General features: G+C 47.0%; 1 protein-coding gene and 1 long non-coding RNA gene across 12 annotated transcripts in view; both read left to right on the top strand.

Moving 5' to 3' along the window:
* The first annotated feature begins 54 nt into the window (after positions 1–54).
* On the top strand, positions 55–4,872 carry LOC308470347. 2 transcript variants are annotated; one of them, XR_013982381.1, is made up of 3 exons: positions 55–1,581; positions 1,727–1,991; positions 2,166–4,872. It is a non-coding gene; the product is annotated as an uncharacterized lncRNA (long non-coding RNA). The 2 variants fall into 2 exon arrangements; XR_013982382.1 differs by having other exon boundaries at positions 1,727–3,288; positions 3,559–4,872.
* A 151-nt stretch (positions 4,873–5,023) lies between these two features.
* The window catches only part of USP19 (ubiquitin specific peptidase 19), a 43,415-nt gene continuing 20,570 nt past the window's right edge, over positions 5,024–27,868 (top strand). For 4 of the 10 annotated variants that reach the window (XM_080995620.1, XM_080995619.1, XM_080995618.1 and 1 more), the window contains exons 1-9: positions 5,304–5,396; positions 10,390–10,666; positions 18,226–18,282; positions 19,703–19,831; positions 21,520–21,653; positions 23,258–23,632; positions 25,670–25,922; positions 26,875–27,031; positions 27,169–27,240. In XM_080995620.1, coding sequence (XP_080851746.1) covers positions 10,525–10,666; positions 18,226–18,282; positions 19,703–19,831; positions 21,520–21,653; positions 23,258–23,632; positions 25,670–25,922; positions 26,875–27,031; positions 27,169–27,240 — 1,319 coding nt within the window. In that variant the 5' untranslated portion in view covers positions 5,304–5,396; positions 10,390–10,524. Of the gene's footprint in view, positions 5,141–5,303; positions 5,397–5,621; positions 5,918–6,235; positions 6,396–10,389; positions 10,667–18,225; positions 18,283–19,702; positions 19,832–21,519; positions 21,654–23,257; positions 23,633–25,669; positions 25,923–26,874; positions 27,032–27,168; positions 27,241–27,868 lie in introns of those variants that run through there. The other 6 variants (XM_080995622.1, XM_080995621.1, XM_080995615.1 and 3 more) reach the window with 5 other exon arrangements.

Raw genomic sequence — 27,868 nt, 5'->3', positions numbered from 1 at the left:
TCTTGCTGCTGTTGTAGCATATATAAAGAAAGTTCTGTCCTTCTTTGGCACCAATTGGCCAACCATGCCCAGGAGAAAGGCCTCTGGTTTCTTCAGAAAGGTATATTTAAATACCTTTTTCATTTCATTATAGATCATCTCCCAGAAAGCCTTAATCCTTGGGCACGTCCACCAAAGGTGAAAGAATGTACCTTCAGTTTCTTTACATTTCCAGCATTTATTATCGGGCAAATGATAGATTTTTGCAAGCTGGACTGGTGTCATGTACCACCTGTATATCATTTTCATAATATTCTCTCTTAAGGCATTACATGCCGTAAACTTCATACCTGTGGTCCATAACTGTTCCCAGTCAGCCATCATTATGTTATGTCCAACATCTTGTGCCCATTTAATCATAGCAGATTTCACCATTTCATCCTGAGTATTCCATTTCAACAGCAAGTTATACATCCTTGACAAAATCTTAGTTTTGGGTTCTAACAGTTCTGTTTCCAATTTTGATTTTTCCACCTGGAAGCCAATTTTCTTGTCGGGAAAGGAGAATGTTAGCCGCTTTGAGACTCCTTAGGGTAGTGATAAATTGGGATATCAAATCCAAACTCTTCTTACGCAACAGTTCTGGTGCTCAGGTATTTAAATTTGAAGTTGTTGTTCATCACAGCTCTTCATCTCTCATGCTAAGGAGAAACGAGGAATCTTTTGAGCTGCTGACTTAACAGTCAGGTCAGATGACACGGTACAGAAGAAAAAAAATACTGAACACCCATACAGATTAGGAGCCACAGAACATCAGTTGTCTAGCCCAACAGAAAAAGCAGCAGAGCAGCCACAGAGAATGTGGCTGTCAATTCCTCTTTCCCTTTGTAGGCACTGGATCCATTCGGATGTGAACCAATTTGGTGGCAACATTGTGCCTTGCTCGAAGCAACACAATTTAACAATTTGAAAAGAATAGGAATGCTGTCAGTCACAGATAGGATATATAACTAGTATGCATTGGCAGGCTGTCAGTAGTGTTGCTGTGGTGTGGGGCAAGGTTATCACCGGTTAATAATAAAATAGTGCTTATGAGGGTAGTAATTAGCCCCAGTCAGCATGGCTGATGGTCAGGGATGATGATGGGTGATGTAGTTCAATACCATGTTGACTATCCCTGGGCCTCTAATATTCGAGGTAAAACAGTTTCCAAGTCTCCCATGGCATTTTTGGCAGTGTTTCAGTCTCAGTGTCACTTCTCAGGTTTCTTCATAGTTGACAGGGCATTGGTGCTAATAGTACAGTACCAGTTCATTTCAATCCCGTTGCCATAGTGCCAATGGCACATAATACCAGGACTGTCAGTGACTGGCATCTATTTGGTTGCCATGGCAGCACCGTGGTTGCTATGGTACCGATCTAGGTGTCAGCATCCTAGCTATTTTGCCACTGTCTTAAGAATGTAGAGACTGTTGTGATAGGAGCAGTTGCAAGATTGCTAAACATGGACTAGTTCTGTCTATAACCACCACCGGCTAATCTGTTGATCCCACCATCATGGTGATTTATAAAAGTAGAGCTTTTTTTCACGCAAGTTATTAGGTAAACAGGAAAATGTGTACAGAAAGTGGTTTTCATTTTACTGAGTACTAATTTTTCTCAAGTTTATTTAGGTAGCCAGTAACACAATTATCCTTAGACAAGACGTCTGAACATTTTCCTAAACTTTCTTCCTTTTTTCTAACAGGATGCAGTGAGCACACAGACCTAGAATCAGTTTTTGCACCCAGCCAATTTAAAATGTACTAGAGACTATGCCTTGTTTGGAACCAAGAACGTTCACAATGCCTGGAAGAATTCCACATATAATGAAATAATTGGTGGAAGCAAAATGGGGCAGTGGGGGTAGAATTGACAGTGCAAAATGTGTGTATGTGAGGGGAAACTTGTTTTTTCAAATATTGCTAAGATAAAAAACCATTTATGAAGCCCAAAACTTTCGTCCATCTGCTGTGTATTATATACCAACATTTCCTTCCTCTTACCTGCTGTGAGGTACTACATCATAATTGGCCATCTCTCTCTTTCGGTAATGTTTCTGACCACCACCGACAAACTGGCCTTTCAGCAATACTGTATGTGGCTACATGAAGATGTATGTACCCATTTAACTTCACACAAGGTAGATGAGGTGCAAATCCATGAGTATCTATAATAATTTTAACATGATGCAAACTACATAGGAAAACAATATTATTAGTGACAACTACAGGTGACTCTCAACTTATCCCCGGGTTACATTCCAGGGATAATGCATAAAGCCAAATCCATATATAGTCAAAACACACTAGGTTCAATTGCAGGTGGAATTGCCAGTCTATTTTCATGGACACCCATCCCCTTCACCACCTAGCAGCAGCAGCAGCAGCAGCAGTAGTAGTAGTAGCAGCGGCAGCCGCCGCTGCCAGGTGCATAAAGCTGAATGTGTGCAGGTTAAATGTGTGCAAGTTGCAAGTTACCAGTACAGTGGCACCTCAGGTTACAGACGCTTCAGGTTACAGACTCTGCTAACCCAGAAATAGTACCTCGGGTTAAGAACTTTCTTCAGGATGAGAACAGAAATTGCACAGTGGCGGCAGGGGGGTGGTGGGAGGCCCTATTAGCTAAAGTGGTACCTCAGGTTAAGAACAGTTTCAGGTTAAGAACGGACCTCCGGAACGAATTAAGTTCTTAACCTGAGGTACCACTGTACAGAGAAAAATATGCAAAAAGCTAGTACAGTCTAAAACGGTACATATGCTCAATAGGCTTACAGGCTATGTTTGTTACCTCAGCGGAAGTTTGTTTTTATTTCCAGCAAATAGGAACAGGCTGAAATATAGGGGAAATAATTATCCAAAGCTTCCTATCAATATGCAACTACTGTATTGCTTAGTAATTGGGTGCAACAGATAGTGCGATGAGGATGAATTTAGACAACAAACTACTTTCCAGATACAAAGCTTCCCTGACCCCTTGTAAGTTGAGTCCACATGACACCCAAGTTCAGCGCTATCTTATAATGGGGTTCACACACACCCCCTTCACTGCTAACCAGCCCTCCATATTAGCCTCCCATGCACAACACATCCTGCCTTTTATCAAGGGAAGGAGTGGGAACTGGCATTTGCTAGAGGCAAGAGAGGCTAAGGCTTTATCCACAAGTGGAAATAAAGCTGCTTATCACTGTTAACATGTAAAACCTTGTCATCCAGGAACAGAGGTAAAGTACATGGTAGGCAGGTAAGGAGGCCCTAGCTCTATACTCAGGTAGTGTTGTTGTTGTTTAGTCATTTAGTCGTGTCCGACTCTTCGTGACGCCATGGACCAGAGCACGCCAGGCACTCCTGTCTTCCACTGGTCAGACTCATGTTTGTAGCTTCGAGAACACTATCCAACCATCTCGTCCTCTGTCGTCCCCTTCTCCTTGTGCCCTCCATCTTTCCCAACATGAGGGTCTTTTCCAGGGAGTCTTCTCTTCTCATGAGGTGGCCAAAGTATTGGAGCCTCAGCTTCACGATCTGTCCTTCCAGTGAGCAGGTAGTGTAGCCAAATCCAGAAGAGGGCAAAGCTCCTGCACCTTTAATGCAGAGGGAATTTCAGCAGGTGTAGTTTATCATGCAAACTACATCCACTGAAATGCTTTCATGGGGGGGGGGGGGGAAGGGGCTCTGTCCTCTCTTGCATCCGGCCACCCTGTCTCCAAGTAAGGTTGGGGAAAACTCCAGTCTGAATACTCCTGGAGAGTCACTGTAGACAATGTAGTTGGTGGTCTGATTCAGTGTTAAAACAGTTGCCTGTATTTACGGTAAATAGCTTTTTCTCCTTGTTTGATAGCTCCGAGACTTACAATAATATGATCCTCTTAATATTAAACATTGTCATACCATACAGATGCTACATTTTCATCCATTTTTTCCCTACCTAGCCTTATTTTGTTAGAAATTAAGCTTTCGCCGATAACATCAAAATATGATCTGCAAGTCTCTTGAATATTTTTGCACGGATTGCATTTGTTAATGCCGTTTGTAAGTAATGTTGTCACTCACATAAATAAATTTTGCTCATGATGAAAGCACACACAGGCATTATCTGAAAATATATTATTGTAAATACACATGCATTTCCAGTGTCTTCTGTGCATAGAATAAAATTGGGATGCTTGTATCTGCAAGGAACCATATTAGTCCTAATAGGCAAAGCAGAGGGGTGTTGAGAAGCACTAGAGAGATTATTCAGTGTCTGTTAGCAGGCAAAATATGCAAACGGTCTTTCAATACATAGTGCAGCAAAGGGAACCTAACCCTAACCCAGTCAGTAGATGGGGCAAAACCTTGGGATCTGTTTTATTCACAAGCAATTTTTTTCTTTTTTTTCTTTTCTTTTCTTTTTGCACCGTTTGGGGACATACTAGCAAACCTGTAAATGTTTTTCTCCCAGTCATTAAGACAAAAAAAGGGGGGAGGGTTATGGCCCCAAATATCAACACTGGCAAGATGCAAAAAAATCGGTTCCAGGTGTGTTCCTGCGGGCGAAAAAAACCGACCAAAACAATGGGGGGGGGTGTGCAGCGAAGTCTTGCTTTTATGTCAGCCTTGCTGTTTACGAAGCCAACTGAGGAAAAGTCGTCTTAAGGCAGGAAGAAAAACAAAACCCTTACAAAGCGCTGAAATCAGAAAGCAAGGGGTGGAAGTATGAAATTTGACGTGAAACACGACTGCAGCTTCGGAAACAACGGAGTTTGTCGCATATGCCCACGCTTCACCCCCGGAATAGCCAGGCCGGAGCTCGCCCAGCAGCGCCTGACGGCCCCGCCGTTGCTACCCGGTCTACTTATAGCCCGGTTGCCATGGGCTCGTCCTGTGACGCCACGCCAACCGGGGCAGATTCCTCCGCGCCGCCCCCCCCACCACTCCACCAGAGCGCGCGTGCGCGGAGAGAACGTTTTCCCCTCGCCACGTGACGCCGCCCACTTATTTATTTATTTATTTATCGGCTCACTCTCTCTCTCTCTCTCCCCACGCCTCCCTCCCTCCCTCTTCACCCGAGCAGCCTCGTCGTGCCCCGCGCGCCGCCTCCTCCGCCTCGTCACGTGGCCCCGGGCGACGCCGGCTTTCCGGAAGTACGTCACGTAGAGCTCGGGCCTGGCTCCTCCTGAGTTCTCCCCTTTCCCAACCCCCACCCCCACGCAGCTCGGAACTTCGGCTCGAAACAAAAACAAACCGCGGGGGTGGGGGAAGAGTCGCTGCCGCGGCCCTTCGTGTGTGTGCGCGCGCGCGCGCGCGTGCGGGCGTGCAGCGTGCGGGGTGGGGGAGGGGTGCCGGCGAGTGACTGTTGGGGCGGAGGAGGCGAAGCCGCGGCGGCGGCGGCGGGCGAAGGTGCGCAAGGGCGGGGCCCGTCAGCGGGAGGGTGCGCGGCGGCGGCGGGGGGCGGCGGAGTGGTGAGCCCTGAGGGAGGGGGAGGGGCCTCCGTCGAGGTGCGGGGGGGGGAGTCACTGAGGAGGGAGGGGGTGTATCCGTGTATTTGTGTGCGTGTGTGTGAGGGGGGTTTATAAGTGTGTTGAGGGACTGGGTCGTGTCGCGTCTCTTGGTCACGGGGAGAGTTCCCCCCCCCACACACCTTGGCCCTCTTCAGGTGTGACCCTTTTCGGCTGGGAGGGGTGGGATCCCGGAGCTGTCACTGTGCAGGTGGGCCCGCTTTTGACCCTCATGGTCTTTCCCCTGCAACAGGGACCGAAGAAGTGGCTGCAAAAAGGGCCCGTGGTTTTGGGCCGGGCTGCAGCGTTGCATGCTGTTGCAGGTGCTGTGTGTGTGTGTGTGTGTGTAACCTCAGAGGCTGAGGAGCTTGTGGCAGCCCCTGTTTCCTGTCGTGTAGGAAGCTGTCAGGTGCCAAGAAGCAGGTGAGCGGAGGCACCTGGGTTAGGCAGGGTCCCCAAGTGCGCAAGTTGCACCCCCACCCACCCAGGAGACTTTTCTAGACACGTGGGAATAAGGGGTGTATTGTATTGTGGGGCTGGAGGATATGGCTTTCTAGGCCATGGGCCGACTGTGAAAGAAGCTGCGGGGGGGGGGGGGAGTGTTGCGCGCTACAAAACCCGAGGGGTTGCCTTTGCTCTTCTTTCCAAATAAAGGCTCCTAGAAGCAGGCGGTGGAGATTATTGCGGCATGTGGTTCGTGCCAACTGGCGAGAAGTAAGGAGAGGTCCGAAAGTGTGGGAAAGAAAGTGGCTTGGTTAGGTCAGTGCAGTGAAAATAGCGTAGCTGCTTTGTTGCTGGTGTCATGAGATGAACAGCTCTCGCAGCCAACCAGATGCCCAGAGGCAATGTTATAGCAACCAACTGTGCCACAACAACTTAGATGAGACCTCAACCTCAGCTGGTGAGCTTAGGGGCTCAAAAAAGATAGTTATTTTAGGAGTACATTAGCCCTTTCAGGGGTTTTTTTGGGGGGGTACCATCATAAATACAAGGTTTATTGGTGCCTAAGTTAACCATGTAGTAGCAATTAACAGGTGTTTAATGTATTTTCTGGGTGCTTAAAACACTTTACATCTACTAGATTGTGAGCCTGAGAGCAGGAGCCGTCTTCTCATTGATATTTGTAAAGTACTCTGAGAGCCTTTTTAGCTGAAGACTAGAATAAAAATACAACAAAACTGTAAAGCGATCTAGCCTTCTGTGTCAGACCAACATGGCTACCTACCTGAATCTAGCCTTCTATGGGTCAACATGGGCCTTGAGAAATCCTTTCTTCCGTGGGCTATAAAAATGTTTTATCTGCCACTGCTCTGAGCAAAATTGCAAACAAACATGAGAAATTTGAACGAAAATGCTGATGAATTTTCATGAAGATTTTTTTAAAATAAATTTGCAAATGTATATGGTAATGTGGATAAGTGAATTTAAGGTTGGAAACATTAGGAATGGAAAGAATACAAAATCAACATATGACTATCCTTGTTTTTAGGCAGCATGGGATACATTTATGAAGGCTCTAAATTTTGTTCTACTGCTTTGGGGATGGCTCAGCTAAGATGGCTTGTTCTTCTGCAGTTCCTTCTTTGCTGCTTTCCAAATTTGTTTCTGGTTTGTGTGTGCATGTGAATAGTGCTGTTTGTTCCTAATAAAATTTGCTTTTGAAAGACTCAGTAGCTGAGCTTTGTTCACAGTCTAGGCACTGTGGTCTGGATCTATGGGGCAGTCCTGCTTTGTGGCAGGCTTAACTGCAAAAGATTTTCATATTATGTAAACATGATTTTATGTGGAGAGGGAAATGGGTGTGGAAGAGTTTTTTTGAAGATGAAATGGGAGTTTATTGGTTATGTTCTAGTGTATTCCAGAAGCTGGACGTTTCTGAGAAGGAAGAATTATTCACTGGAACTTGCCACCACAAGATGTAGTGATGGCTGACAATTTGGACTTTTAACAGTGGTCTGCCAGGAATCTCAGCAATTTTTAAATAGTCTCTTTGGGTGGGCAAAGAGTTTGGGAACCACTGGTCTAAAGGCTATGTCCTCTGCGGGGTGGAAACCAGGATCCAGCTGCACTGACTTTGTAACAACTGGATCCCATGGGTGTAGCTTCTACAGGTTAGAATGTACTGTGCCTGCTGATGACTGGCTCTCCCAGTAGAAGAGATAAATCCTGGATGAAACTCCAGGCCTTCTTCCCCCTCAACCCATTTCAAAGCAGTTGCTGTTCCTTACACTCAGAACAGATCAGCATTCACATTTAAGAGCCAGATGCTAGTTCTTGGTTCCTTTTGTAGTGATGCAGCCCTGTGCAGTGTGTTTTCAGGAAGGCATCGCAGTTTGGCATGTAGTGCCCTTTGTTGCTCAGACTTGGAGAGCTTTTCACACTTCTATTCTTCATCATAGCTATTGCCTTAGAGGCTATTATTTTATCTCAGGCTTACACCTGAGTCATGGACTCCTGGCTGGGAGTGGTTTGGGTGTCTTTAAGCTTAATGGGAAGGGAGCTCTGGCTCATGGAGTGTTCCGTTTTGTTCATACTTGGCTATTGGTAGGATTTAATTGGGCTTAGAGTTGATAGTTTAGAATTCTTAGTGAGGAAGTGCGCTTTGAAATTCTCAAGCATTTCTGAAAGGCTATGAGCCTATATTTTTATATAAAGTTTATATAAGGTTAATCATGGGCAGTAGTATACTGTCTGGCAGAAAACACATGGAAAGGCAAACTCTTTTGAGTATGGTGGGGTCTTTTGTAATTGGTAGAAAAGTTTTGGAGTAGTAGTTTTCCATCTAAGTTGTGCGCCAGTATTCACCTGGTGTCTTGGGCCATTTGCCAGGCATACATTGATGTGTGCCCTGGACCCTCCTTTAAAAAAAACCACACACACAGACTGGCTTATTTGGGCAGCTGGGTCTAGAGACTATTTTAATTTCTCACACTGACCAGAATTGGGGATGTTATAGGAAATCAAAATGGTCTCTAGATCCAGCAACTCAGTTGTAGATCAATCAGACCCATCCATGGAGGAGGAGTGCCACCAGAGGACCACTTTGCCCAGGGCCCCCTAAATCTGGAGGTGTCCATGTTCCTACACATCTCTAAGGTCTGCCACTTGGGACTGTCACTGTTACTGCGTACCTCAGTCCTGACTGCTATGTTTCCTAGTAATACTTCACATTCAGAGTGTAATCCAATTTGCTGAGGCCCGTGAATGGTGGGGAGTACTAAGCTCACCAGGAGCAACAAAATATAGCATGATTATACTGGTGACGGAAGAGCAAAGTAGTGGCTCGGTGAGCTCATTGGAGATCCAGGGGACCTGGTGTTGCGTATAAAGGCTGCCACTTGTGGACTATTTGTTGTCCCTTTGTGCTCCAGGTTTTTTGAAGTAATTGCCTGGTTGCATCTTCAAAAATGTTGTTTCCTGGGTGGGAATTTGTGTGCTTCTTGCAAGGAAAGTCCTGTCTGGTGTGTATCATATTTGATGCTCAGGTCATGCTTCTCTTGAGGTACATACATAATCTGGCCTTTGTGCAGATAGTTATCCTTGAAATTTAACTTCTTAAACCTAGGTGGTATTTCCAAGTAAGAGTTCCTAAGCTTCACTTTCACTGTACTGTGCCCAGGAGGCAATAAGTGGGGAAGACCATGTTAAGGCTCTTTATAACTGAATTGACAGGTGATGAATCTGAAAAAGTAAAGCATTCAATTTTGGCTTCCTTCTGACAGCCTAAGCCCAGGGGTAGGCAAACTAAGGCCTGGATGCCAGTTCCGGCCCAATGGCCTTCTAAATCCGACCCACGGACGGTCCGGGAATCGGCTTGTTTTTACATGAGTAGAATGTGTCTTTTTATTTAAATTGCATCTCTGGGTTATTTGTGAGGCATAGGAATTCGTTCATTTTTTTTTTTTTTCAAAATATAGTCCGCCCCCCCCCCCCAAGGTCTGAGGGACAGTGGACCGGCCCCCTGCTGAAAAAGTTTGCTGACCCCTGGCCTAAGCTTTTCCTGTTTGTTCTTGGCAGGTGGTGGAGAGTGAAACTGGTATTTGACAGCTTAGGTCTCTGAGCTGGCTAACCTGATAGTGGCACGCAGGCTAGCAGGGAAAGGGAATTGGCCTGTAGCTGCCTGGAGTGCAGTGGGGAGCCTGTATTGCTCACCCTGGCTGGCAGTAACAAGCAGGGGTGTCTCTGATTACCTCTTCAGAGAGCTGCTTTTACTGTATTGCTGTAACGATGTGATGAATATTTAAGTTGTAACTGGCCTCTTAGATGCAAGGCACTCAAATGGACAAGCAAATGGAGGGGCGTTGGTAGATTTTGGAAAGCCCCAGGAACTCCGTAACGTAAAGGAAATTTTACTGGCTTTTGCGTCCACTCAGAGAATCATAATAGTTTCTGAAGCAGCAACAACCCGCATGGAAATCAACAGTCTTGTGCTCAGCTGTTTCTATTGCACCCAGTAATGGAAAGGGATCAGATAACAGCACTCTGGATTTGACAGACTACTGAGCCACCCATTTGTTCTGGTAGAACTAGATCCTCACCAGGATGACTTTTTGTCTTACAGAAATATTGCCTGTACATTTTGACTGTGGTCATGCAATGTAAAATAAAATCCTCATCTCAAAATGCGTGTAGATAAGATCGTGCCTTGAATGGCACTTCCTTGAATGGGCAGTGCTTCCCGTTCTGATCAGTAGTACTGTATTCATTTTTCAAAGCAAAGACATTTGTGCTGGCTTTCCCTGTCTTACGTGTGTGTGTGTGTGTGTGTGTGTGTGTGTGTTTGTGTGTGTGTGTACACATATACACAGCACTTCAGTAAGGCTTCTGACAGCACAGGTATTTGCCGTTCCTCTGCTACCACCCTTACCCATTGTGTTCCTCCATGTGCCCCCCAGGCATTTGTTCCTTGCCAGAGAGATTGACCACAAAGAATCGCCAAGATAGCTGGCTCGGGAAGAAAACGTCGCACCCCTGACCCAGACTCTGTCACCGACCCCGGCGGGCCGTTTGTCTCATCCAAACGGCTGAAAATGTCCAACAGTGCCAGCATCCCTGGCCAGAGAAGAGCAGCACGGGGCGTGGAAGATGCAACCAGTAAGAAGAAGCAGAAGGACCGAGCCAATCAGGAGAATAAGGAAGGCGAGAGACCAGTTGGCAGTGACTCAAAGAAAGGTATGGTTTTGTGCTATAGGTACCTATTACTCTACGTTTAAATCCAGTATAAATACTATGTTTGTATAAGTATGCTGGATCAATTGAAAGGTTGAAAACTATGTGCATAAGGCTGATTACTATAATAATAATAATAATAATTTTTTATTTATACCCCACCCTCCCCAGCCAAGGCCGGGCTCAGAGCGGCTTACAAGCAATAATAAAAACAAGATGAATGATTACAACTTAAAAACAAAAATAAAATACAACATTAAAATAATGGAACATTAAAATATTAAAATGTAGCCTCATCACAGGAGGAGAAGGAAAAGAAAAAAGAAAGAGAGGGAGGGAGGAAATCAAATTGGCTCCAAGCCAAAGGCCAGGCGGAACAACTCTGTCTTACAGGCCCTGCGGAAAGAAATCAGATCCTGCAGGGCCCTGGTCTCATGAGGCAGAGCGTTCCACCAGGCTGGAGCCAGAGTTGAAAAGGCCCTGGCTCTGGTTGAAGCCAATCTAACTTCCTTAGGGCCTGGGACCACTAGGGTGTTGTTATTTATGGACCTTGAGGCTCTCCGTGGGGCATACCGGGAGAGACGGTTCTTTAGGTACGAGGCTCCTAGGCCGTGAAGGGCTTTAAAGGTCAAAAGCAGCACCTTAAATCTGACCCTGTACTCCACCGGGAGCCAGAGCAGCTTGAAAAGCACTGGGTGAATATGCTCCCATGGCAGAGACCCCGTGAGGAGCCTCGCTGCAGCATTCTGTAACCGCTGGAGTTTCTGGGACAGCTTCAAGGGCAGCCCCGCGTAGAGTGAATTACAGTAGTCAAGCCTGGAGATGACCGTCGCTTGGATCACTGTGGCCAGGTCGGGGCAGGAAAGATAAGGGACCAACTGCTACTGTAGAGCAAATGGAGGGAGTACCTTAAGTTAAGGCTCAAAAGGACTCAGGGCTGGAAAAATACTTGTAAAGTTCCTCTATATCACTGTTACATACTTTTTGTTCAGTGCAGAAAGTATGCGAAACTTTCCAGAAAGTGCTACACAGAACCTGGCTGTGACACTGTCTCTGCACAAAATGTTTACAGTCAAATTATGCTCGCAAGACCATAACTTTACTCTCCATCAGTTAATCAGGAGTAATTGCCGTCTGCCATTTGCCAAACTCACACCCACACCATACATTTAAAACACATGGCTTTCCTCAAATAATCATGGGAACTATTATTTATTAAGGGTAGTGGATGGTATACAAATTTAATGAAGTTAGCAGTAGTTGTAGTTGTTATAGCTCTGTACAGGGTAAGTACAGTTCCCAGGATTCCTTGGGGGAAGAATGTGCTTTAAAGGTGTGTTGTGGATGTCATGGCCATGGTTGTAATAAATTTGAATCCCCACTCTATCTACAACTCACACTGAGGGAATTAAGTCACCCTTCAACCACTCGTAACAAGCATAATTTTAAGAGTTGCTTAAAGCAGTGAGAAGGACAAAGTGTTCCATGTTGTGTGATTTTTGAATATACAGCCCAAGTACGATAGGCTGCACTAAATGTGGAAGCAGAGCCAACAGATGGCATGGAGGTGTGGTGTATGCGCGTTGATATTGTCCAAGAAAGACCTTCCTGAAGAGGTGAGAATGGAAGAGAGCTCTAAAAGGTGGGCTCAGTAGGTTTGGCAAATGCAGAAGGGAAAATTGCTCCAGGAATAGAAAGGATCACAGCACAAGGCACACGGGTGTAAATCAGGAGTAGGCAAACTGTTTGCTTCCAACTGCTACATTTGGGGCAATCCAGTCAGATGGGTGGGGTACAGACAAACAAATAATAATAATAATAATTCATTGGGGATGGGCAGTGGATGCGGGGGCATACACTTTCACATGCACACACACAAATGCACACAGAGCGCCAAAGGAGGCAAGCAAGAGGATCACAGTGATGCCATTGTGGTTCTCCCATTCCTTGTGTCTAGGAAAAGCTCTTTGGCTTTTACCAACAGCAATCAGCTGCTGGGGATGGGAGAGGGACAGGCATGTTGTGGGCAGTGATTCCGTTGGGCCACTCCTTACACCCCAGCTGACAGGGGCTGACAATCTGTTTGGTGGACTGAAGGGAGCACAGCTGCAATGAGGGAGAAGGCACACCTAGAGAGCCATCCCAGTGCACCTTTCTCTAGAGAGCCAGTGTGGTGTAGTGGTTAAGAGCGATAGACTCGTAATCTGGGGAACCGGGTTCGCTGGGTGACCTTGGGCTAGTCACACTTCTCTGAAGTCTCTCAGCCCCACTCACCTCAGAGTGTTTGTTGTGGGGGAGGAAGGGAAAGGAGAATGTTAGCTGCTTTGAGACTCCTTAGGGTAGTGATAAAGCGGGATATCAAATCCAAACTCCTCTTCTTTCTCTTGCAAATCATTCTCTGTGCAGACTGCCAAATTTGATTGGTGTGCTGAAATGAGTGTGAATCCAGCTTGTAAGGCGTCTAAGCAACTTGCAAGTTGCTCACAGCAATGTGAGGTGGATTTTTTTTTGAAAGCGGAAATTGTCCATTGCTTGTTTTTTCTATGGGAAAGTATCCATTTCATAAGTTCATTACCAACAATGTATGGGTGCCAGTTTCAAAGGCAATATTAGCCAAGCTTGACAGTTCTTAAATTGTACTTTTATGTTTTTTTGGGACATTATCCCTAGCAAACTGCAAGTCAGCATATCATGCTCAGTTGTTCGGGTTGCTAGACTGTGTTGTGAGTCAACCGTTTTCAGTATCTTTGTTTTTTCTTAAATTCAAACAACATAAGGGAAGTATGCCTGCTAATGACTTTATTTTTTAAAGAAATATTCCAATTTAAAAATCTTATGTTTTCTACACAGTATACATGTAAAGCATGTTAAGTGCTTCAATTTCCACATCCAATTAATTTAGGTTGAATACCTTTTCATTGGGACAAAAAATGGATACATTTTGTTTACTACATACAAATAAACATGCTAGATTGAATCACTCTCTAGGGGATCAAAATAATTTCTGATGCAAAATCACCTTATGCAGATCTGAGGTTTCCAGTTCAAAATTTTATGGGAAATCCACATCTCTAGTTGCCCACTTGTGGTGTCAGTAGATGAAGGGAGCAAAGATTAAAGATGATGCGTAAAAGATGCGTCTGTCTGGGAGACGAAGGAGAAGAAACGATGAAGAGCCTTGTGCTATGGTCAGCTGCTATAAATTAAGCTAGAAAGGGGCAGGGAGCCAATGCAGAGCGAGAAAGTCAAGCTCTTAACAGTGTTGCTCAAGGCAGTTTCTTTTGAAGGATATAATATGACTCAGGCTTTGCCATGCTCTGTTCCAAAACCAGCTGCCTGCTTCTGTGCCCTGAGCTCAATGCAAAGTTGCAGCCTTAAGGGCTGTTTTTCTTGCTTAATGCATACCCAAATGTTTTGCAAATTGTGGAAGTCTTGGACACTGGCAGCTTGCAAAACGAGTACACACCTTTCCGTTCACTATCTCCTCCACTCTCTCCAAATATTTACAAGAGAAAGGACTCCCTCTCCCCCCCTGCTCCATCTTTGTTCCTATTCTTGTGATCATGGACAGGTGTCTCCAGTGACCATGTACACCAGGGGTCAGCAAACGTCTTCAGCAGGGGGCCAGTCCACTGTCCGTCAGACCTTGTGGGTGGCTGGACTATATTGGGGGGGGGGGAATGAACGAATTCCTATGCCCCACAAACAACCCAGAGATGCATTTTAAATAAAAGCACACATTCTACTCATGTAAAAACACCTTACCCCACAAATAACCCAGAGATGCATTTTAAGTTAAAGGACACATTCTGATTCCCAGACTGTCTGCGGGCCGGATTTAGAAGGCGATTGGGCTGAATCCGGCCCCCGGGCCTTAGTTTGCCTACCCATGATGTACATAATTTCAGTAAATTTAGTTAGGGAATAATTGTACAACAGTTACATTTCAAGTAATACTGCTGGTGATACTTGGAGGTGCTGTTTTTGAGGAGGCTCTCCCTTAAAGGAGAGGCAGCTTGCCACTAATTGTGGTTGATTGTGTCTGACATTATTCTCTTATCTCTCGTGGTGCAACATGCAGCGCATCAACCTATTACTGCTACTAATTATTGTCCTTCTGTGGTGGAAAGAACAGGTCTTGAGGCTCAACAGTTGCCTTTCTTTGGTCTAGATAAAAGCTACCTTACAGCACCACTGTTCTAATAATAAGTTCAGTTAGGGGAAGAGCAGATTAGAACTCATAGCAATGATTCATCAACTCCTCTTGCTGTAAATCTTCTTACTGGGTTATTACGGCAATTGGATGTTCAGCCAGCTTAGGCTGGTTTAGTGACTTCCATCTTAAATTATTAGTTCAGTTTGCATCACTGTTTATATGTAGCTCTCTCTTCCATAAAGAAACAAGCTAAAGTGTTCATTTTTCATGATAAGTGATTAAAAATTAAGTCTTTAGAATATAGATAATAGTACCAATGCTGGTTTTGGATGAGTGTGAAAAATACCGTATTTTTCGCTCTATAGGACACACTTTTTCCCCTCCAAAAATGAAGGGGAAATGTGTGTGCATCCTATGGGGCGAATGCAGGCTTTCGCTGAAGCCTGGAGAGCGAGAGGCGTCGGTGCGCACCGACACCTCTTGCTCTCCAGGCTCCAGGAAGCTATCTGCAAGCCTTGCGCACCCGGGGGATCTCCCCCGGGAGCGCAAGGCTTGCGGGCGGCAGCCTGCAGCGCGGAGCACGGGGCGCCCTCCGGAGGACGCCCCATGCTTCGCGCAGGTGTCGGCAAGCCTTGCGCGCCCTGGGGGAGATCCCCCCTGGGCGCGCACGGCTTGCGGGCGGCAGCCTGCAGCGCGGAGCACGGGGCGCCCTCCGGAGGACGCCCCGTGCTTCGCGCAGGTGTCGGCAAGCCTTGCGCACCCGGGGGATCTCCCCCGGGAGCGCAAGGCTTGCGGGCGGCAGCCTGCAGCGCGGAGCACGGGGCGCCCTCCGGAGGACGCCCCGTGCTTCGCGCAGGTGTCCACAAGCCTTGCGCGCCCGGGGGGAGATCCCCCCTGGGCGCGCACAGCTTGCAGGCGGCAGCCTGCAGCGCAGAGCACGGGGCGCCCTCCGGAGGACGTCCCGTGCTTCGCGCAGGTGTCGGCAAGCCTTGCGCACCTGGGGGATCTACCCCCGGGAGCACAAGGCTTGCGGGCGGCAGCCTGCAGCGCGGAGCACGGGGCGCCCTCCGGAGGACGCCCTGTGCTTCGCGCAGGTGTCTGCAGCCTGCCGCCGGCGGGTGGGGCGCCCTGAAGCAGAGCGCCCCTCACGCCGGGCAGACATGGGCCAGCCTCACAAGCTCGGGGGACAACGGGGAGGCGCAGCGCTGCCATCCCACTGTTCCCCGACCTGGTTTTGGTGGGGAAATAAAGGAAAAAAATTTTTCCTTTATTTCCCCCCCCCAAAAAGTAGGTGCGTCCTATGGAACGAAGCGTCCTATGGAACGAAAAATACGGTATATTTGGTGCAATGAAATCCTTCATTGAGCCAACTTGTGTTGAAGCGTGCAGAGCAGACTCTTAAGAGCCAGTGTGATGTAGTGGTTAAGAGCAGTAGTCTCGTAATCTGGGGAACTGGGTTTGCTTCCCCGCTCCTCCACATGCAGCTGCTGGGTGACCTTGGGCTAGTCACACTTCTCTGAAGTCTCTCGCCCCACTCACCTCACAGAGTGTTTGTTGTGGGGGAGGAAGGGAAAGGAGAATGTTCGCCACTTTGAGACTCCTTCGGGTAGTGATAAAGTGGGAGATCAAATCCAAACTCCTCCTCCTCTTCTTAATTTACACAGATTTTTTCACAAGATAGAATATACAATTGCAAATTACCAAACGGAAGAATTGAGGAGCTTGAAAGCTGGCACATTTATTTCACCAGCAGTGGCTTTTTGCAGTGATATTTGCCCCTTATTCCCACTCTAACCTCCACCTGCAAATTAGTTCTGTAGAAAATGACATAGTTTATAAAGCTTCCTATGATAAAACTTGCAAGGGTTTGTCTTTAGTGGCTGAGTTCAGACTTTTTTGGCCTCCAAATACCTTTCCTCTCTGCACAGAATCCTACCACACCTAATTCAGTGAATCAAGGCTGAACTTAAGGTGGAAGGCACAATAGCCAACTTGCTGTGAAGAAAGGCCTAAGAATTGCCTGTCTCTTTAAATATGGCAATATATCAAGCACGTTCATCTATCTTCCCCACTTACTTAGCAACCTCCCTCTCATGTTTCAAGCCTTCTCCAGCTATGCAGATTTGGTTGTCAGCCAGGAGTAAATAGGGAACCTTTCCCTGTTTTCGCCACTTCCACTTTCCTGGATTGCTGAAATTGCCAGGAAATTTCCACACACAGAGGCATGTCCCAAGTGTCTAAACTCTGCCTCTGTAGATATGTACCCCTTGTCACAGGCTCATGCTTTGACAGAAGGATCCACCTCCAGTCAGCCTCTCCCCTGGTTCTATAGGGTTAAAAATTAGGACTATTCCCCATGTATTTATCATTTGCCAAACGTCATGGGCGTGTTGCACTTCACATTTACCTTCCAAAATTCCACACAACCTGAAGCACTAAATTTTGCATTGGAATAAAATTCTGAAATTGGAATAAAATCATTAGGCCAATGGAATCTAGGCCAACAACATTGTTTAGTCTCGAAAGAAGTCTCCACAGTGAGTCAGGCCGAGACCATAATAAGGCATTTTTTAAATTTGCAAACTATTAATATAGTATATAAGGAAAGGAACTTGTGGGGAAGGAACGGGGGCCTTTATGAAGTTTCTGGTGGGAAAGTGGGTGCAGCCAATCCGTGGAGTTCCAAAGGGGGTGGTCTGTTGTTGGTTGTTGTTTTTTGGTAGAAAATGCATTTACTTCTTTAAGTTTATACCTGCAGTTTTGAAGCCCAGAATATCCTTTTGAAAGTGAAAGCTGGGATTCTCAATAATCTAATGCAGCAATTGCTGGTGAGGGAAGCCTTGCTATTTGTCTGTAGAGAGCTGGGGTGCGGAACCTCTGATCCACAGGTCTAATTCTGCCTGCCAAACCTCCCCATTTGGTCCGCAGGTCCACTTCAGTTAACCCACACCCACCTGCGCTACATCTGATTTCATACAGCACAGCATACGTCAGGTGTGGGGAAGGTGAAGACCTGACCTGAGCCAAAGGGGAGGGTTTCAGGGGATGCCACCCTGGCAAATCCCTGTGCAAATGTTAAACAGACCTTTTTCCTGCATGCATTGACAAAGAGGCAACATGGCACCTGTTGCTGCAGGCCAGGCAACCACAACAATTGACAATTTCATAAGCCTTATTTGGCTTGTTACCTTCCTCTGCGTGTTGCTGCCGTTGCCTTCCTCTTGGTTGTGTGCAAGTTCCTTATCCAGGCAGCAGGACTGTGGGGATTAAAAAACAAGAAGTAAACTTTAACTTGTGGAGGACCTATTCCAAAGTGAGGAGCAGCAGAGAGGTACATTGTGCAGGTGCAGTGAGCAGCTGCTCATGGCAAAGCAACACACCTCTTCTATGTTTCTTTGATCACTAGAGCCTTTCCCTGGCCTGGCACTGGTAGAGCCCAATTGGCAGAGGGAGTCGGAGGAGGGTAAGTCGCAGGGGTGCATGACTTCAGGGTGCAAAAGTACTGAGCCACCTTATTTATCCTTGATGCGCCTGTCTGCACTGTGTGGCTGCCCCACTCCTTTTCAGGCCTGAGGGTTGCTTCTTTAACAAGCGATCTTAACAAAGCTGTGTCAATCTAACAGCCTAACAAGCTGCCAAGGTAGCGTGACAAAAGTAGAGGGACCTTGACTGCCATAAAGAACAAAAGGAGGGAACGACCTTGACGCTGGCCCATTTGAGGCATGAGAAGCAGATGGTAAGATCAGCCCTTCGCCAGCAGAGGGCATGGCAGTTATGTCACAGGAGAGCATCAGCTGCCTCAAGCATGCCTGTGTCTTTCTGTTCCCATGGAAGTGATGGGTGTTTGGCCATATTCCTCTCCGCTTTTGTGTGGGGAGTGCAGGAGAGCTCAAGAATTGCCAGACTGGGTCACGCCAGTGAGCCTGCCAGCTCAGCACCCTGTCATCCTGAGAACCACCATGGACATTCGCAAGGGAAGAGGCCACCTGCATCTCACAACATGCCCCAAGTGAGGATTCTTGGAAGAGAACAGACTCTCCTCCAAGGAAGGTGTTGCTCCTCAAGACACCCAGAACCAGCATGGATAATCAGGCCTAAGGGGAGGGAGTCTGGTCCTTAGTTCAAGGCCTGTGTGTGGAAGCCCATCCTTGCTGAGACAACTTTATTGAAACTCATTTATAAGCCACCTCTCCCTATGTGAACCACCCTGAGAACTTTTTGTTTGGTATAAATAAATAATAACTGACAGCTGCCATAGGGTAGGTTGCAGCCAGGGCAGATTACAAATGGGGCATCCATCTCATTAATTTCCAGCATCTCATACTCACGTATGTGAAATATATATAGCACTTTAGAGTGTTCATAGTGATTCACATACGTTTTCCATAACCCTCATAAGTGTCCTGCACAGTGTTAGCCAGTATTGCTTTTCCTGTGCTACAGACCTGAGGTTGAGAGATAATGGCTTACCTAGGACCACCTGGTCACTTCATGGCTGAGGTGAACAGCTTAATGGACTCGCAGCTTATGCTTAAGTTACTGTATTCCACCAGCTCCTAATACAGTGCTGTAACACACTGTTTTTCACTACTGAGAATGTACCTTTGGCTGCAATGGCTTGTTGCCACTGTTGAATATCCTCCACATTTTCATGTGATCTGTTTAAGAAGAGTTTTGGTAGCTGTCTTCCTACCATCCTGCGTGGCAACGATTTCTGCGTTGGTTATGATGCCATAGGAGTGCTGCAAACTTACACTCTGTTACTAACTCTGCTTCAAGTCCTGGACTCTCACATTCATGAGCTAACAGGTCACTCTGGCACTTTGCACTTCTGGATCAGCAAGTGAGAGACTGACATCTCCATTAACCCTTTTGTTTCCTAGACCTGCTGCTGGACTGGAAGCAGAATGCTCATGAAATCATTGTAAAGCTGAACTTGGGCGGCGGAGTCCTGAAGGGAGAGGAAGTGGATACATCTTTCACAGACACCAGTTGTGTTGTCAAGTTACCTGGTGTGTGATGCAGACATTATTTCTTTTTCCTGTAGCTCTTAGTTGGCTGGGCATCTCTGTCTCTCTTTCTGTTTGCTTCTTTTCTTTTGCTCTTGGTGACCAGTAGCAGCAGTTGCCCTCTTTAAAGCAAAACTCCAAACTGGGAAGGGAAGAACCAATGAACAAGAATAGCAGCCTACTTGTCCTTAGTCTATACATGGAGGGACTTGAGGCTTCAACCCTACCAGGAGTCAGAAGACCATAGCCTCTGTTTATGGGTAAAGAGTGACTGAAAATTGGGCATTTGAGGAATCTTGAGGTTAACAAGCAAGCAATCTGCCAGGAGAACCATTTGAGCACCTCCAGGAAGGGACATTGGGTCCTTCTCTTGGGGGATATTATCTGGTTCATAGCTTGATGATGAGTAAAGGTAACTGGTGCCTAGAATAATATATCCTTCCTGCAGGGCAGTTCCTGATGAAGGAACTGAGGAAGGAACCCTGCATGTGGCTAGAAGGACTACTTCTTTGCAGGGTGGGGTCAATGGGAACAGTTTAGGGATTTTGTTTTGTAACGCTTTGGGCTTCATTTAGCATCTGCTTCAGCACTGAATGCCACAGTCTTTAAACCTCTAGCCCCAAAGATTAAGGGCTTCTTAGTGGAATAACTGTGATAGCAAATTAAGGGGAATCGAGTCTTCTTCCCACAGAGGCCAAGGAGTGGCAGATAAAGATTCAACAGGAAACTTACGTTGTTCTGGTTGTGCAGTGGAGAGCAAAACGTGGCATTTATTGTTGCATCCAGCAGTTTGTATAGGATCCTGCGAGACTTGTGTTTTCTTTTTTTAAAATCTTATGTCCCAGAGGTGCAGAAACAGGCCTAAAAACATGTTAAGTATTTTTGTTGTGTGTGTTTTGTAAAGGCTCAACACACAGTGAGCAGTAAAAGTCTGGGTCAAGAGATGCTAGCTCAGGGAATAGATTTCACTTGGCATAGTTATTTGCTATTCTCTATGGCTCTCAGCTCGCTTCTTCAGGCTTGAGCATGAGTCCCAGCCCTGCTTTTTCAATTCCTTGCAAAAAAAAAAGTACAACATAAGTCTTTCTTAAAAAATTACTGTGTGAAACATTATTCACCCCAATGCAAAATGTTGTAGAACTGTAAATATTTTTTTAAAAAACAAACAAACACACAAAAAAACCCTTTTCTCTTGAGACTAGCGCAGCACTATCCTGGTTAAGTCAGCACAGGTGTGCTTCTGTTTTCATCCAGTGTGGCTTGGCAAAAACATTGTGAACATACAAAGTTGCCTTACACTACATGAGACCATCTAGCCCAGGCATAGACAAACCCCAGCCTTCCAGATGTTTTGGGACTACAACTCCCATGATCCCTAGCTAACCCCAGTGGTCAGGGATGAAGGGAATTGCAGACCCAAAACAGCTGGAGGGCCGAGTTTGCCTATGCCTGATCTAGCCCAATACTATCTTGTGATGACCAGCAGTGGCTTCCCAAGGTTTTGGACAGAGGCTATTCCTGATCTCTTGAGGGGCATTCACTAGAGAAGTCAGAGGTTGCACCTAGGACCTTCTGCCTTCAATGCACTATTCGCTGTTGCCTCTCTGTTGTCTTATTGGCGGGGGGAGTGGGGAGTGAAATGCAGCCGAAAGACTGTTGTATGTGCCGTATCTCCACCCCCCCACCCTTAGATGGCCGTGAGTGGAGCTGCCAGTTATTTGCGGAGATTGAGAGCTCCTGCAGCAAAGTCCAGTACAAGAAGGGCAATATCCTACAGCTGGTGCTACAAAAGAAGATCCCGTTGCACACTTGGGCTTCACTTTTGGTAAGATTCAGCCTTATTCTGAACATGCAGGTGGGGTTTTGTTCCGTAGCTCAGCCTTTTCTGAAACCAGCAAGGATAGGTAGAATGAGAGCCGGACTACCTTTCATAGAATCTTAGAGTTGGAAGGGACCCCTGAGGGTTGGCTCAGCAGTGATACACTGCGGGGAGCCGCAACAGCTGCTGTAACTCTGGGCAAACAGTCCCCAACCTGTTACCCATGGCCAGCCTAAATCTGTTTCCTGTAAGCAAAGGGGCCACATTTATTATTATTTTTATTACTTACTAAACACATTTATTACTACTCGGTCCCTGCTCCTGCCCACCTAGCAGTTCGAAAGCACATCAAAGTGCAAGTGGATAAATAGGTACTGCTCTGGCAGGAAGGTAAACGGTGTTTCCGTGCACTACTATGGTTCACGGGAAGCTGTACGCTGGCTCCCTCGGCCAATAAAGCGAGATGAGTGCTGCAACCCCAGAGTCGGCCATGACTGGACCTAATGGTCAGGGGTCCCTTTACCTTTACCTTTTACCTGCCCTTTACCAAAGGTTCTTGGTGGCTTACCTCATAATACAACAGTAAGATACATACATAAATAATGTATTACTAAAACAGTACAACTGGTAAAATCCTTAACAGTAATCAAACGTTTCCAAAAGTGTGGCCAAAACCTTGTGCCTTGGTGTGTCTTCTTAATACCTGCAAAGCTGGGGCTAGGTGCACATCCAGAGGCAGGGAGTTCCACAGTCACATGTCCATTCCCGTGGCACCAAGCAGGGGTCATTGCCACCCCCTGGACATGCCTCTGTAGGTAGAAGTGGAACCACTGCAACACAGTGCCTCCAGCTCCTGACCCTTGGAGTCAGTCCTAAAGAATACCATGGTCAAAAGAGACCAAGCGGTAAAGAAAACTTAACAGAGTTGCACCCGCCCCCTCAGCACTTTTCTAACAACCAGGGTGACTAATGCTGTTTCAGTCCCAATCCCAGGCCTGAAACCAGATTGCAATGGCTCTAGGTAACCCATTTCTCCCAAGCATGCCTGCAGTTAAATCTCCCCACCCCTTTTGAGCAACTGGCCCCCAAAGGGGATATTTTCAACTGGGCAATAGCTGTTCAATACTTAAGGAACTGGGGAGCTCCTCTTAAAGTGGCAGTGGTATACCTCCTCCTTAAGGGCAACGGACGCATCCATGCATTCCTCCCTGGCTAGCTTTTATAAGCCATTACAGGGTAGGTGGAGAGAATAGCATATCACTCAAACTCTTACAAGCACCCTGCCCCCATCATTGGGCTGCAATAATTGAAATTGATCTGATACAATTGGACCAGGCAGCGCTCAGGACACCACCTCAGGATTTGCTCTGTGGTGTCCTGTTCCGTTCAAATCTGAGTGATGTTATCCTCAGATCGCCTTTTCAAAAATGTCACAGCAGGCTTCCAATAACTCAAACAACTACAAGCCCCCCGTTAATGGAATTGATCCAGCATGCAAAAAGCAGATCAAGTGTATGTCTGGCTGCATCCATTAAGCTCAGTCTGAAAGGAGCCTGCTCCTCTCCCTAACTCAATATAGTAATTTTTAGCCTTTAAAAAAATTGTTCCAGAAACGCTGCAAGGATGGCTCAAGGGAGCAGACGAAGAGGCCTCCGTGTAAGGAGAATGGCAAGGAAAAATCCCCTTCTGTGGTGGAGGTGCCTGAGGAGCCCCAGCCTGACAGCACAGCGGAGCCATCCAGGGGCAAACGGGAGCCCTCCAACCCAAAGCGAGGCTCTGGGAGGAACGAGGCTGCAGGAGGCAAGAGCCCAGCCAGTCCGGGACTGCCAGCTGGCCCTAGTGCCAAAAGGGCAGTGGGTGTCAAAACTAGCCTGTCTGAGGAGGAAGGAAACAGCTGCAGCTTGGGGAGCACAGGACTCAGTGGGAAAGCCGGCAACCTAAGAAATGACAAGGGAGCCCAAGGCGATGCCCCACCAGACCTAAAGGTGAGAAGTGGGGCGAGAGGGGTGTGCATGGCTCAAGGCTGGGAGCTGCTGCTTTTTTGTCGTTGAGCCCTATGGCAAAGGGAACAGGCTGCACCCTTCCTCCCATCAAATGACTGTCAGTCAAAGAAAGGGCAGACTTGGCTCTGTGGTCTGTCCCTGTGGAGAGGAGACTCTGGGATGCTTATCAGAAATGCAGGTGTGCCATCCTTGCTTCCACTTGTAGACACATTACTGGAATTCTTCCTCGATTATTGCCAAAGGCCTTGTTCTGAAATTCACTGCATGGTTTAAACTCCAGGTACACATGCCTGGAGTTCAGAACATAGAACTCCAAGATACAAGGCTGGGCACACGCTAAGGTGTTTTGTCAACATGTCATACGTCCCCTTGGCTCTTCCTTTGTGGGCACTGTTTGTGTGGCCAATGCTGTGTCCCTGGAAAACAGGTCGGCGTGGCCTGCTCAACTGTCTGACCTAGTTTCAGACACGCCCCTGGAGTAGGGAATCCCTAGCTGAAGGCAGAGTGGAGGCCGAATCAGATGGGCCATGCAATGGCATTGGGGTGGTGCTTCTTCCCAGCAAACCACTTGGCCCCTCTCCCTGCCATGCAGCTGAATACTCTCAAGACCTCTTGGCCCCTCTCCAGCGTCAGGCTCCAAACCCTCTTCCCAGTCTTCCTCCCCCTCAGACCAGTCCTGCCAAGATGTCTCCATGGAGTTCGTGACACTTGGCCCCTGTTTTGTGGCTTGCTATCCTCCTTACTTTTGAGAACAGGGATTTCACTTGAGCCTTCCAAGTTTTAACAGCTTTCCCACCCAAGAGGCTCACTTGTCCTGTTGCTGAAGGGGCTTGAAATGACCAAGTTTGCCTGTAGGTAAACTGAGCTGGTGCTTTCTCTTTCTCACCCTTTCTGAGTGCTACAATTAACTAGATTAAGATGCAGTATTCCCTTGCTGTAGTGCAAGAGCTGTGGTGCAGCAATGGTTACGAGTACTGAACTTTATCCTAATGTGCAGAAAGCTGTTTCCAGGTGTTTAATGAAGCAAAAGGGCAGAAAATGAATAAATGCATTCATTCCTAGCATGATATTATTATTGCTATTACTATTATTACCGTATTGGTCTGAATATAAGCTGCACTTTTTTTTCCAAATTCCGATCCAAAAAAGTTGAAAGTGCAGTTTATATTTGTGACCTTATGATATTGCTGCTGAAACAGCTGCCCAGGTGGGCCATTGGGAGTGTGGGACAACGGCATGCCGCCCGCCCACAACTCCCAAGCCTCCCCCAAGCTGTCAAAACGAAGGGGGAAGGCCGCTGGCAAAGGGGCACGATTCTCCCCCCCCCCAGGAAGCAGCCTGGGAGCGTGGGGCAATGGCATGCAGCCTGCCCGCCACTCCAAAGCCTCCCCCGCCGCCGGTTTGGTGAGGTAGTGCCGGGAGGCAATAGTGTCAGAAGCAGGCGTGCAGTGTGCTCAGAACGGGGCGCCGCCTGTCCCTTGTTCAGGGCGGTAGAGCCAGGAGGCAGGACACACCCACATATAAGCCTTGAATTTTAAAAGTGTGGTTTATTTGCGGGTGTGTCTTATATTTGGGCCAATACGGTACTATTTTATACCCCTGACGGGATTCAAATGAGAGTTAAGGTATGGCTATGCCCCAGGAAGGGCAGTCTTCACTAAAGGCAGTGTCCATTTCCTTGAATTTGTTTAGTTTTTCTATGCTACTTGCCTCATCGCTGCTTTTGGTGGTATTAAGAGTCTCCCAGTTCAACTGTATCTCGTGTTCCTTAGCATGTTGCAAAGGTGTCCTTGGCACCTCCCTTAAGAATTGCAGTCCACCCCTCAGGTACCTGTTGCACACTGGTGATATTCACCCATAGAGGCGCCATGGACTACAGCTGCAATCTTTGTTCTTTTCTATTAGTCATACGTCACATAATTTTATAGGAAAAGGTCGCTGTGGCATGCCTCGGGTTACATGTTTTGCAGTGGCTATCGCTGCATCTGATTGTGCCTTCTCTCCTCCCTACATTGCCAGGCTGACAACTTGGAGAGGGTGTCAGTACCCGTGGAAACGCAGCTGCCTACAGTCTCTGCAGACTCACTGCCCTGCCAGCTTTGGCCCTGCCCAGAGAAGAGGGCTCCACAGCCAGCCAGTTCCTCTGAGACTCCACAGGGGCCAGAAGTCACTTCTGCCTTCAGCGAAGGCCTCTCCTCCTCTCCGCCATCCAGGGACACTGAGAAAAGAGGCTGGTCCGAGGACAGCGATGCCCTTGAGGCTGTTGCTAATGGTGAGGGGAGGGGATGGGGTTCCTGCATGCTCACCCATTTAAGAAATAGTTTGAATTGGTCTATGAATTAGCAGCGGGACCTACCTTCTGTAGAGTGGCTGGGGAAACCTAGCCAGATGGGCAGAGTATCAATAATAAAATGGTTGTTGTTATTATTAGGCAAGAACTGGTTGTGGACAAAGGCTACGTTTATATATATGTATATAATATATATATATATATTATATGTAGTTTTTATTGATTCCCCCCCCCCCCCATAACAAATATGCAATGTCAGTAACATTCAACAAGGGCTATGTTTTGAGCTGTTCACAAGAAGTACCACATCAGAATTGGGTGGAGAATTCAGCATCCTGTTTTTATTTTTAAAACAAGGTGTTAGCCTAGGCTTGAAATTGTTCAGGCAGCAAGAAAGGCCATGGCTGGGTATGCCTCTGCCTGAGATTTACTGTTGGTCACAGTGGACAGTACCAGCCTAGATGGACTTGTAATCCAGCTTGGTAAATGATCTGTCCACTGGGCATCGTGTAGCCAATCTCAGAAATTGATAGAGGAATGGAACAGTGTAATTGTTCGCAATGGCAAGGGAGACGTGGGTCTTGTGCTCTGCATAGCTCTTTGCTGCTCTTTGTGATTGGAGGAGCCTAAACAATTTATGTAAATTTGCATAAGGTATATAAGTCGCGCAATTTAATTTTTGGACGCTGAATTTTAACGTTTCAAGTGCACGCTGCCTCCGGTGCATTCTGCAGACTAATGTCTGGTTGATCTATTTCCAACTCCTCCTACCTGACCCCGAGAGACAAAACCCTATTTGAGAATTTAGGTCACATGCTGGGCTCTCTAGCTCCCCGGTCACATTTCTCTGGCTTGCTGTTGCTGAGGATGGTGCAGAGGCGCTATTCAGAGCACCTCTATTACTGTCATTGCCTTTGCTTCCCCCCCCTCCCAGAACCAGAGCCCACAGTGAATCTGACGTTCGTGAAGAACGACTCGTATGAGAAAGGGAACGATTCTATGGTGGTGCACGTTTATGTGAAGGAGATTCACAAGGAGATGTCCAGGGTGCTCTTTCGGGAGCAGGACTTCACACTGTTGTTCCAGACGAGGTAAGGCGACTCCTGGTTCAGAGGCCAAGTGCTTTTCCTTCCCAGAACTGGACTTTTGCCAGTAAGCTGGGATAGACAGCGGGGAAGCGATGGCTCCTGTCTGTCTCTTTTGCCTGAGCTTCTTTCTCTCTCTGCAGTGACGTCAACTTCCTGCGACTGCATCCAGATTGTGGCTCTCATACAGTATTCAGGTGGCAAGTGAAACTCAGGTATAAGACTTTCCTTCTCTACACTAATGGTATAGACAGTGTTTCTGTTGCTCCTCCCCACCTGCACATCCAGCACCAATCTGACACAGCTCTTCTCCCTTCCGAATTAAGGTCTATGAATTACAGCGGTGCCTCGCAAGACGAAATAAATTCGTTCCGCGAGTTTTGTCGTCTTGCGATTTTTTTCGTCTTGCGAAGCACGGTGTCGGGAAAGTTTTGGAAAAGCGTCAAAAATCACCAAAGTCTTTAAAAACCTCAAAAAAGGCTACCACACCGCGTTCTATGAGTTGCTCCTCGAAGTCAAGTCGCAACTGTATTAACAGTGTTAAGAAAAAGGAAACAAACTTGCAAGACGTTTCCGTCTTGCGAAGCAAGCCCATAGGGAAAATCGTCTTGCGAAGCAACTCAAAAAACGAAAAACCCTTTCGTCTAGCGAGTTTTTCATCTTGCGAGGCATTCGTCTTGCGGGGCACCACTGTAGTATATTACTAAATCAATGTATATTACTTTACACTGGGGCCCCAGGCCTGGGACACTGGACAGAAGAGGTGCTCAGGTATCTCTTCGATGATATTGTAGATTTTTTAAAAAGGGGTTCTTTGTCGTCGGTTACTATGGCTTTGTTTTG

This window comes from Podarcis pityusensis, assembly GCF_964106645.2.
Source record: "Podarcis pityusensis genome assembly, chromosome: 2".
In the NCBI taxonomy this organism is placed as follows: domain Eukaryota; kingdom Metazoa; phylum Chordata; class Lepidosauria; order Squamata; family Lacertidae; genus Podarcis; species Podarcis pityusensis.
The sequence above is the reverse complement of the archived record's forward strand: the minus strand, read 5'-3'. Positions and strand labels throughout refer to the sequence as shown.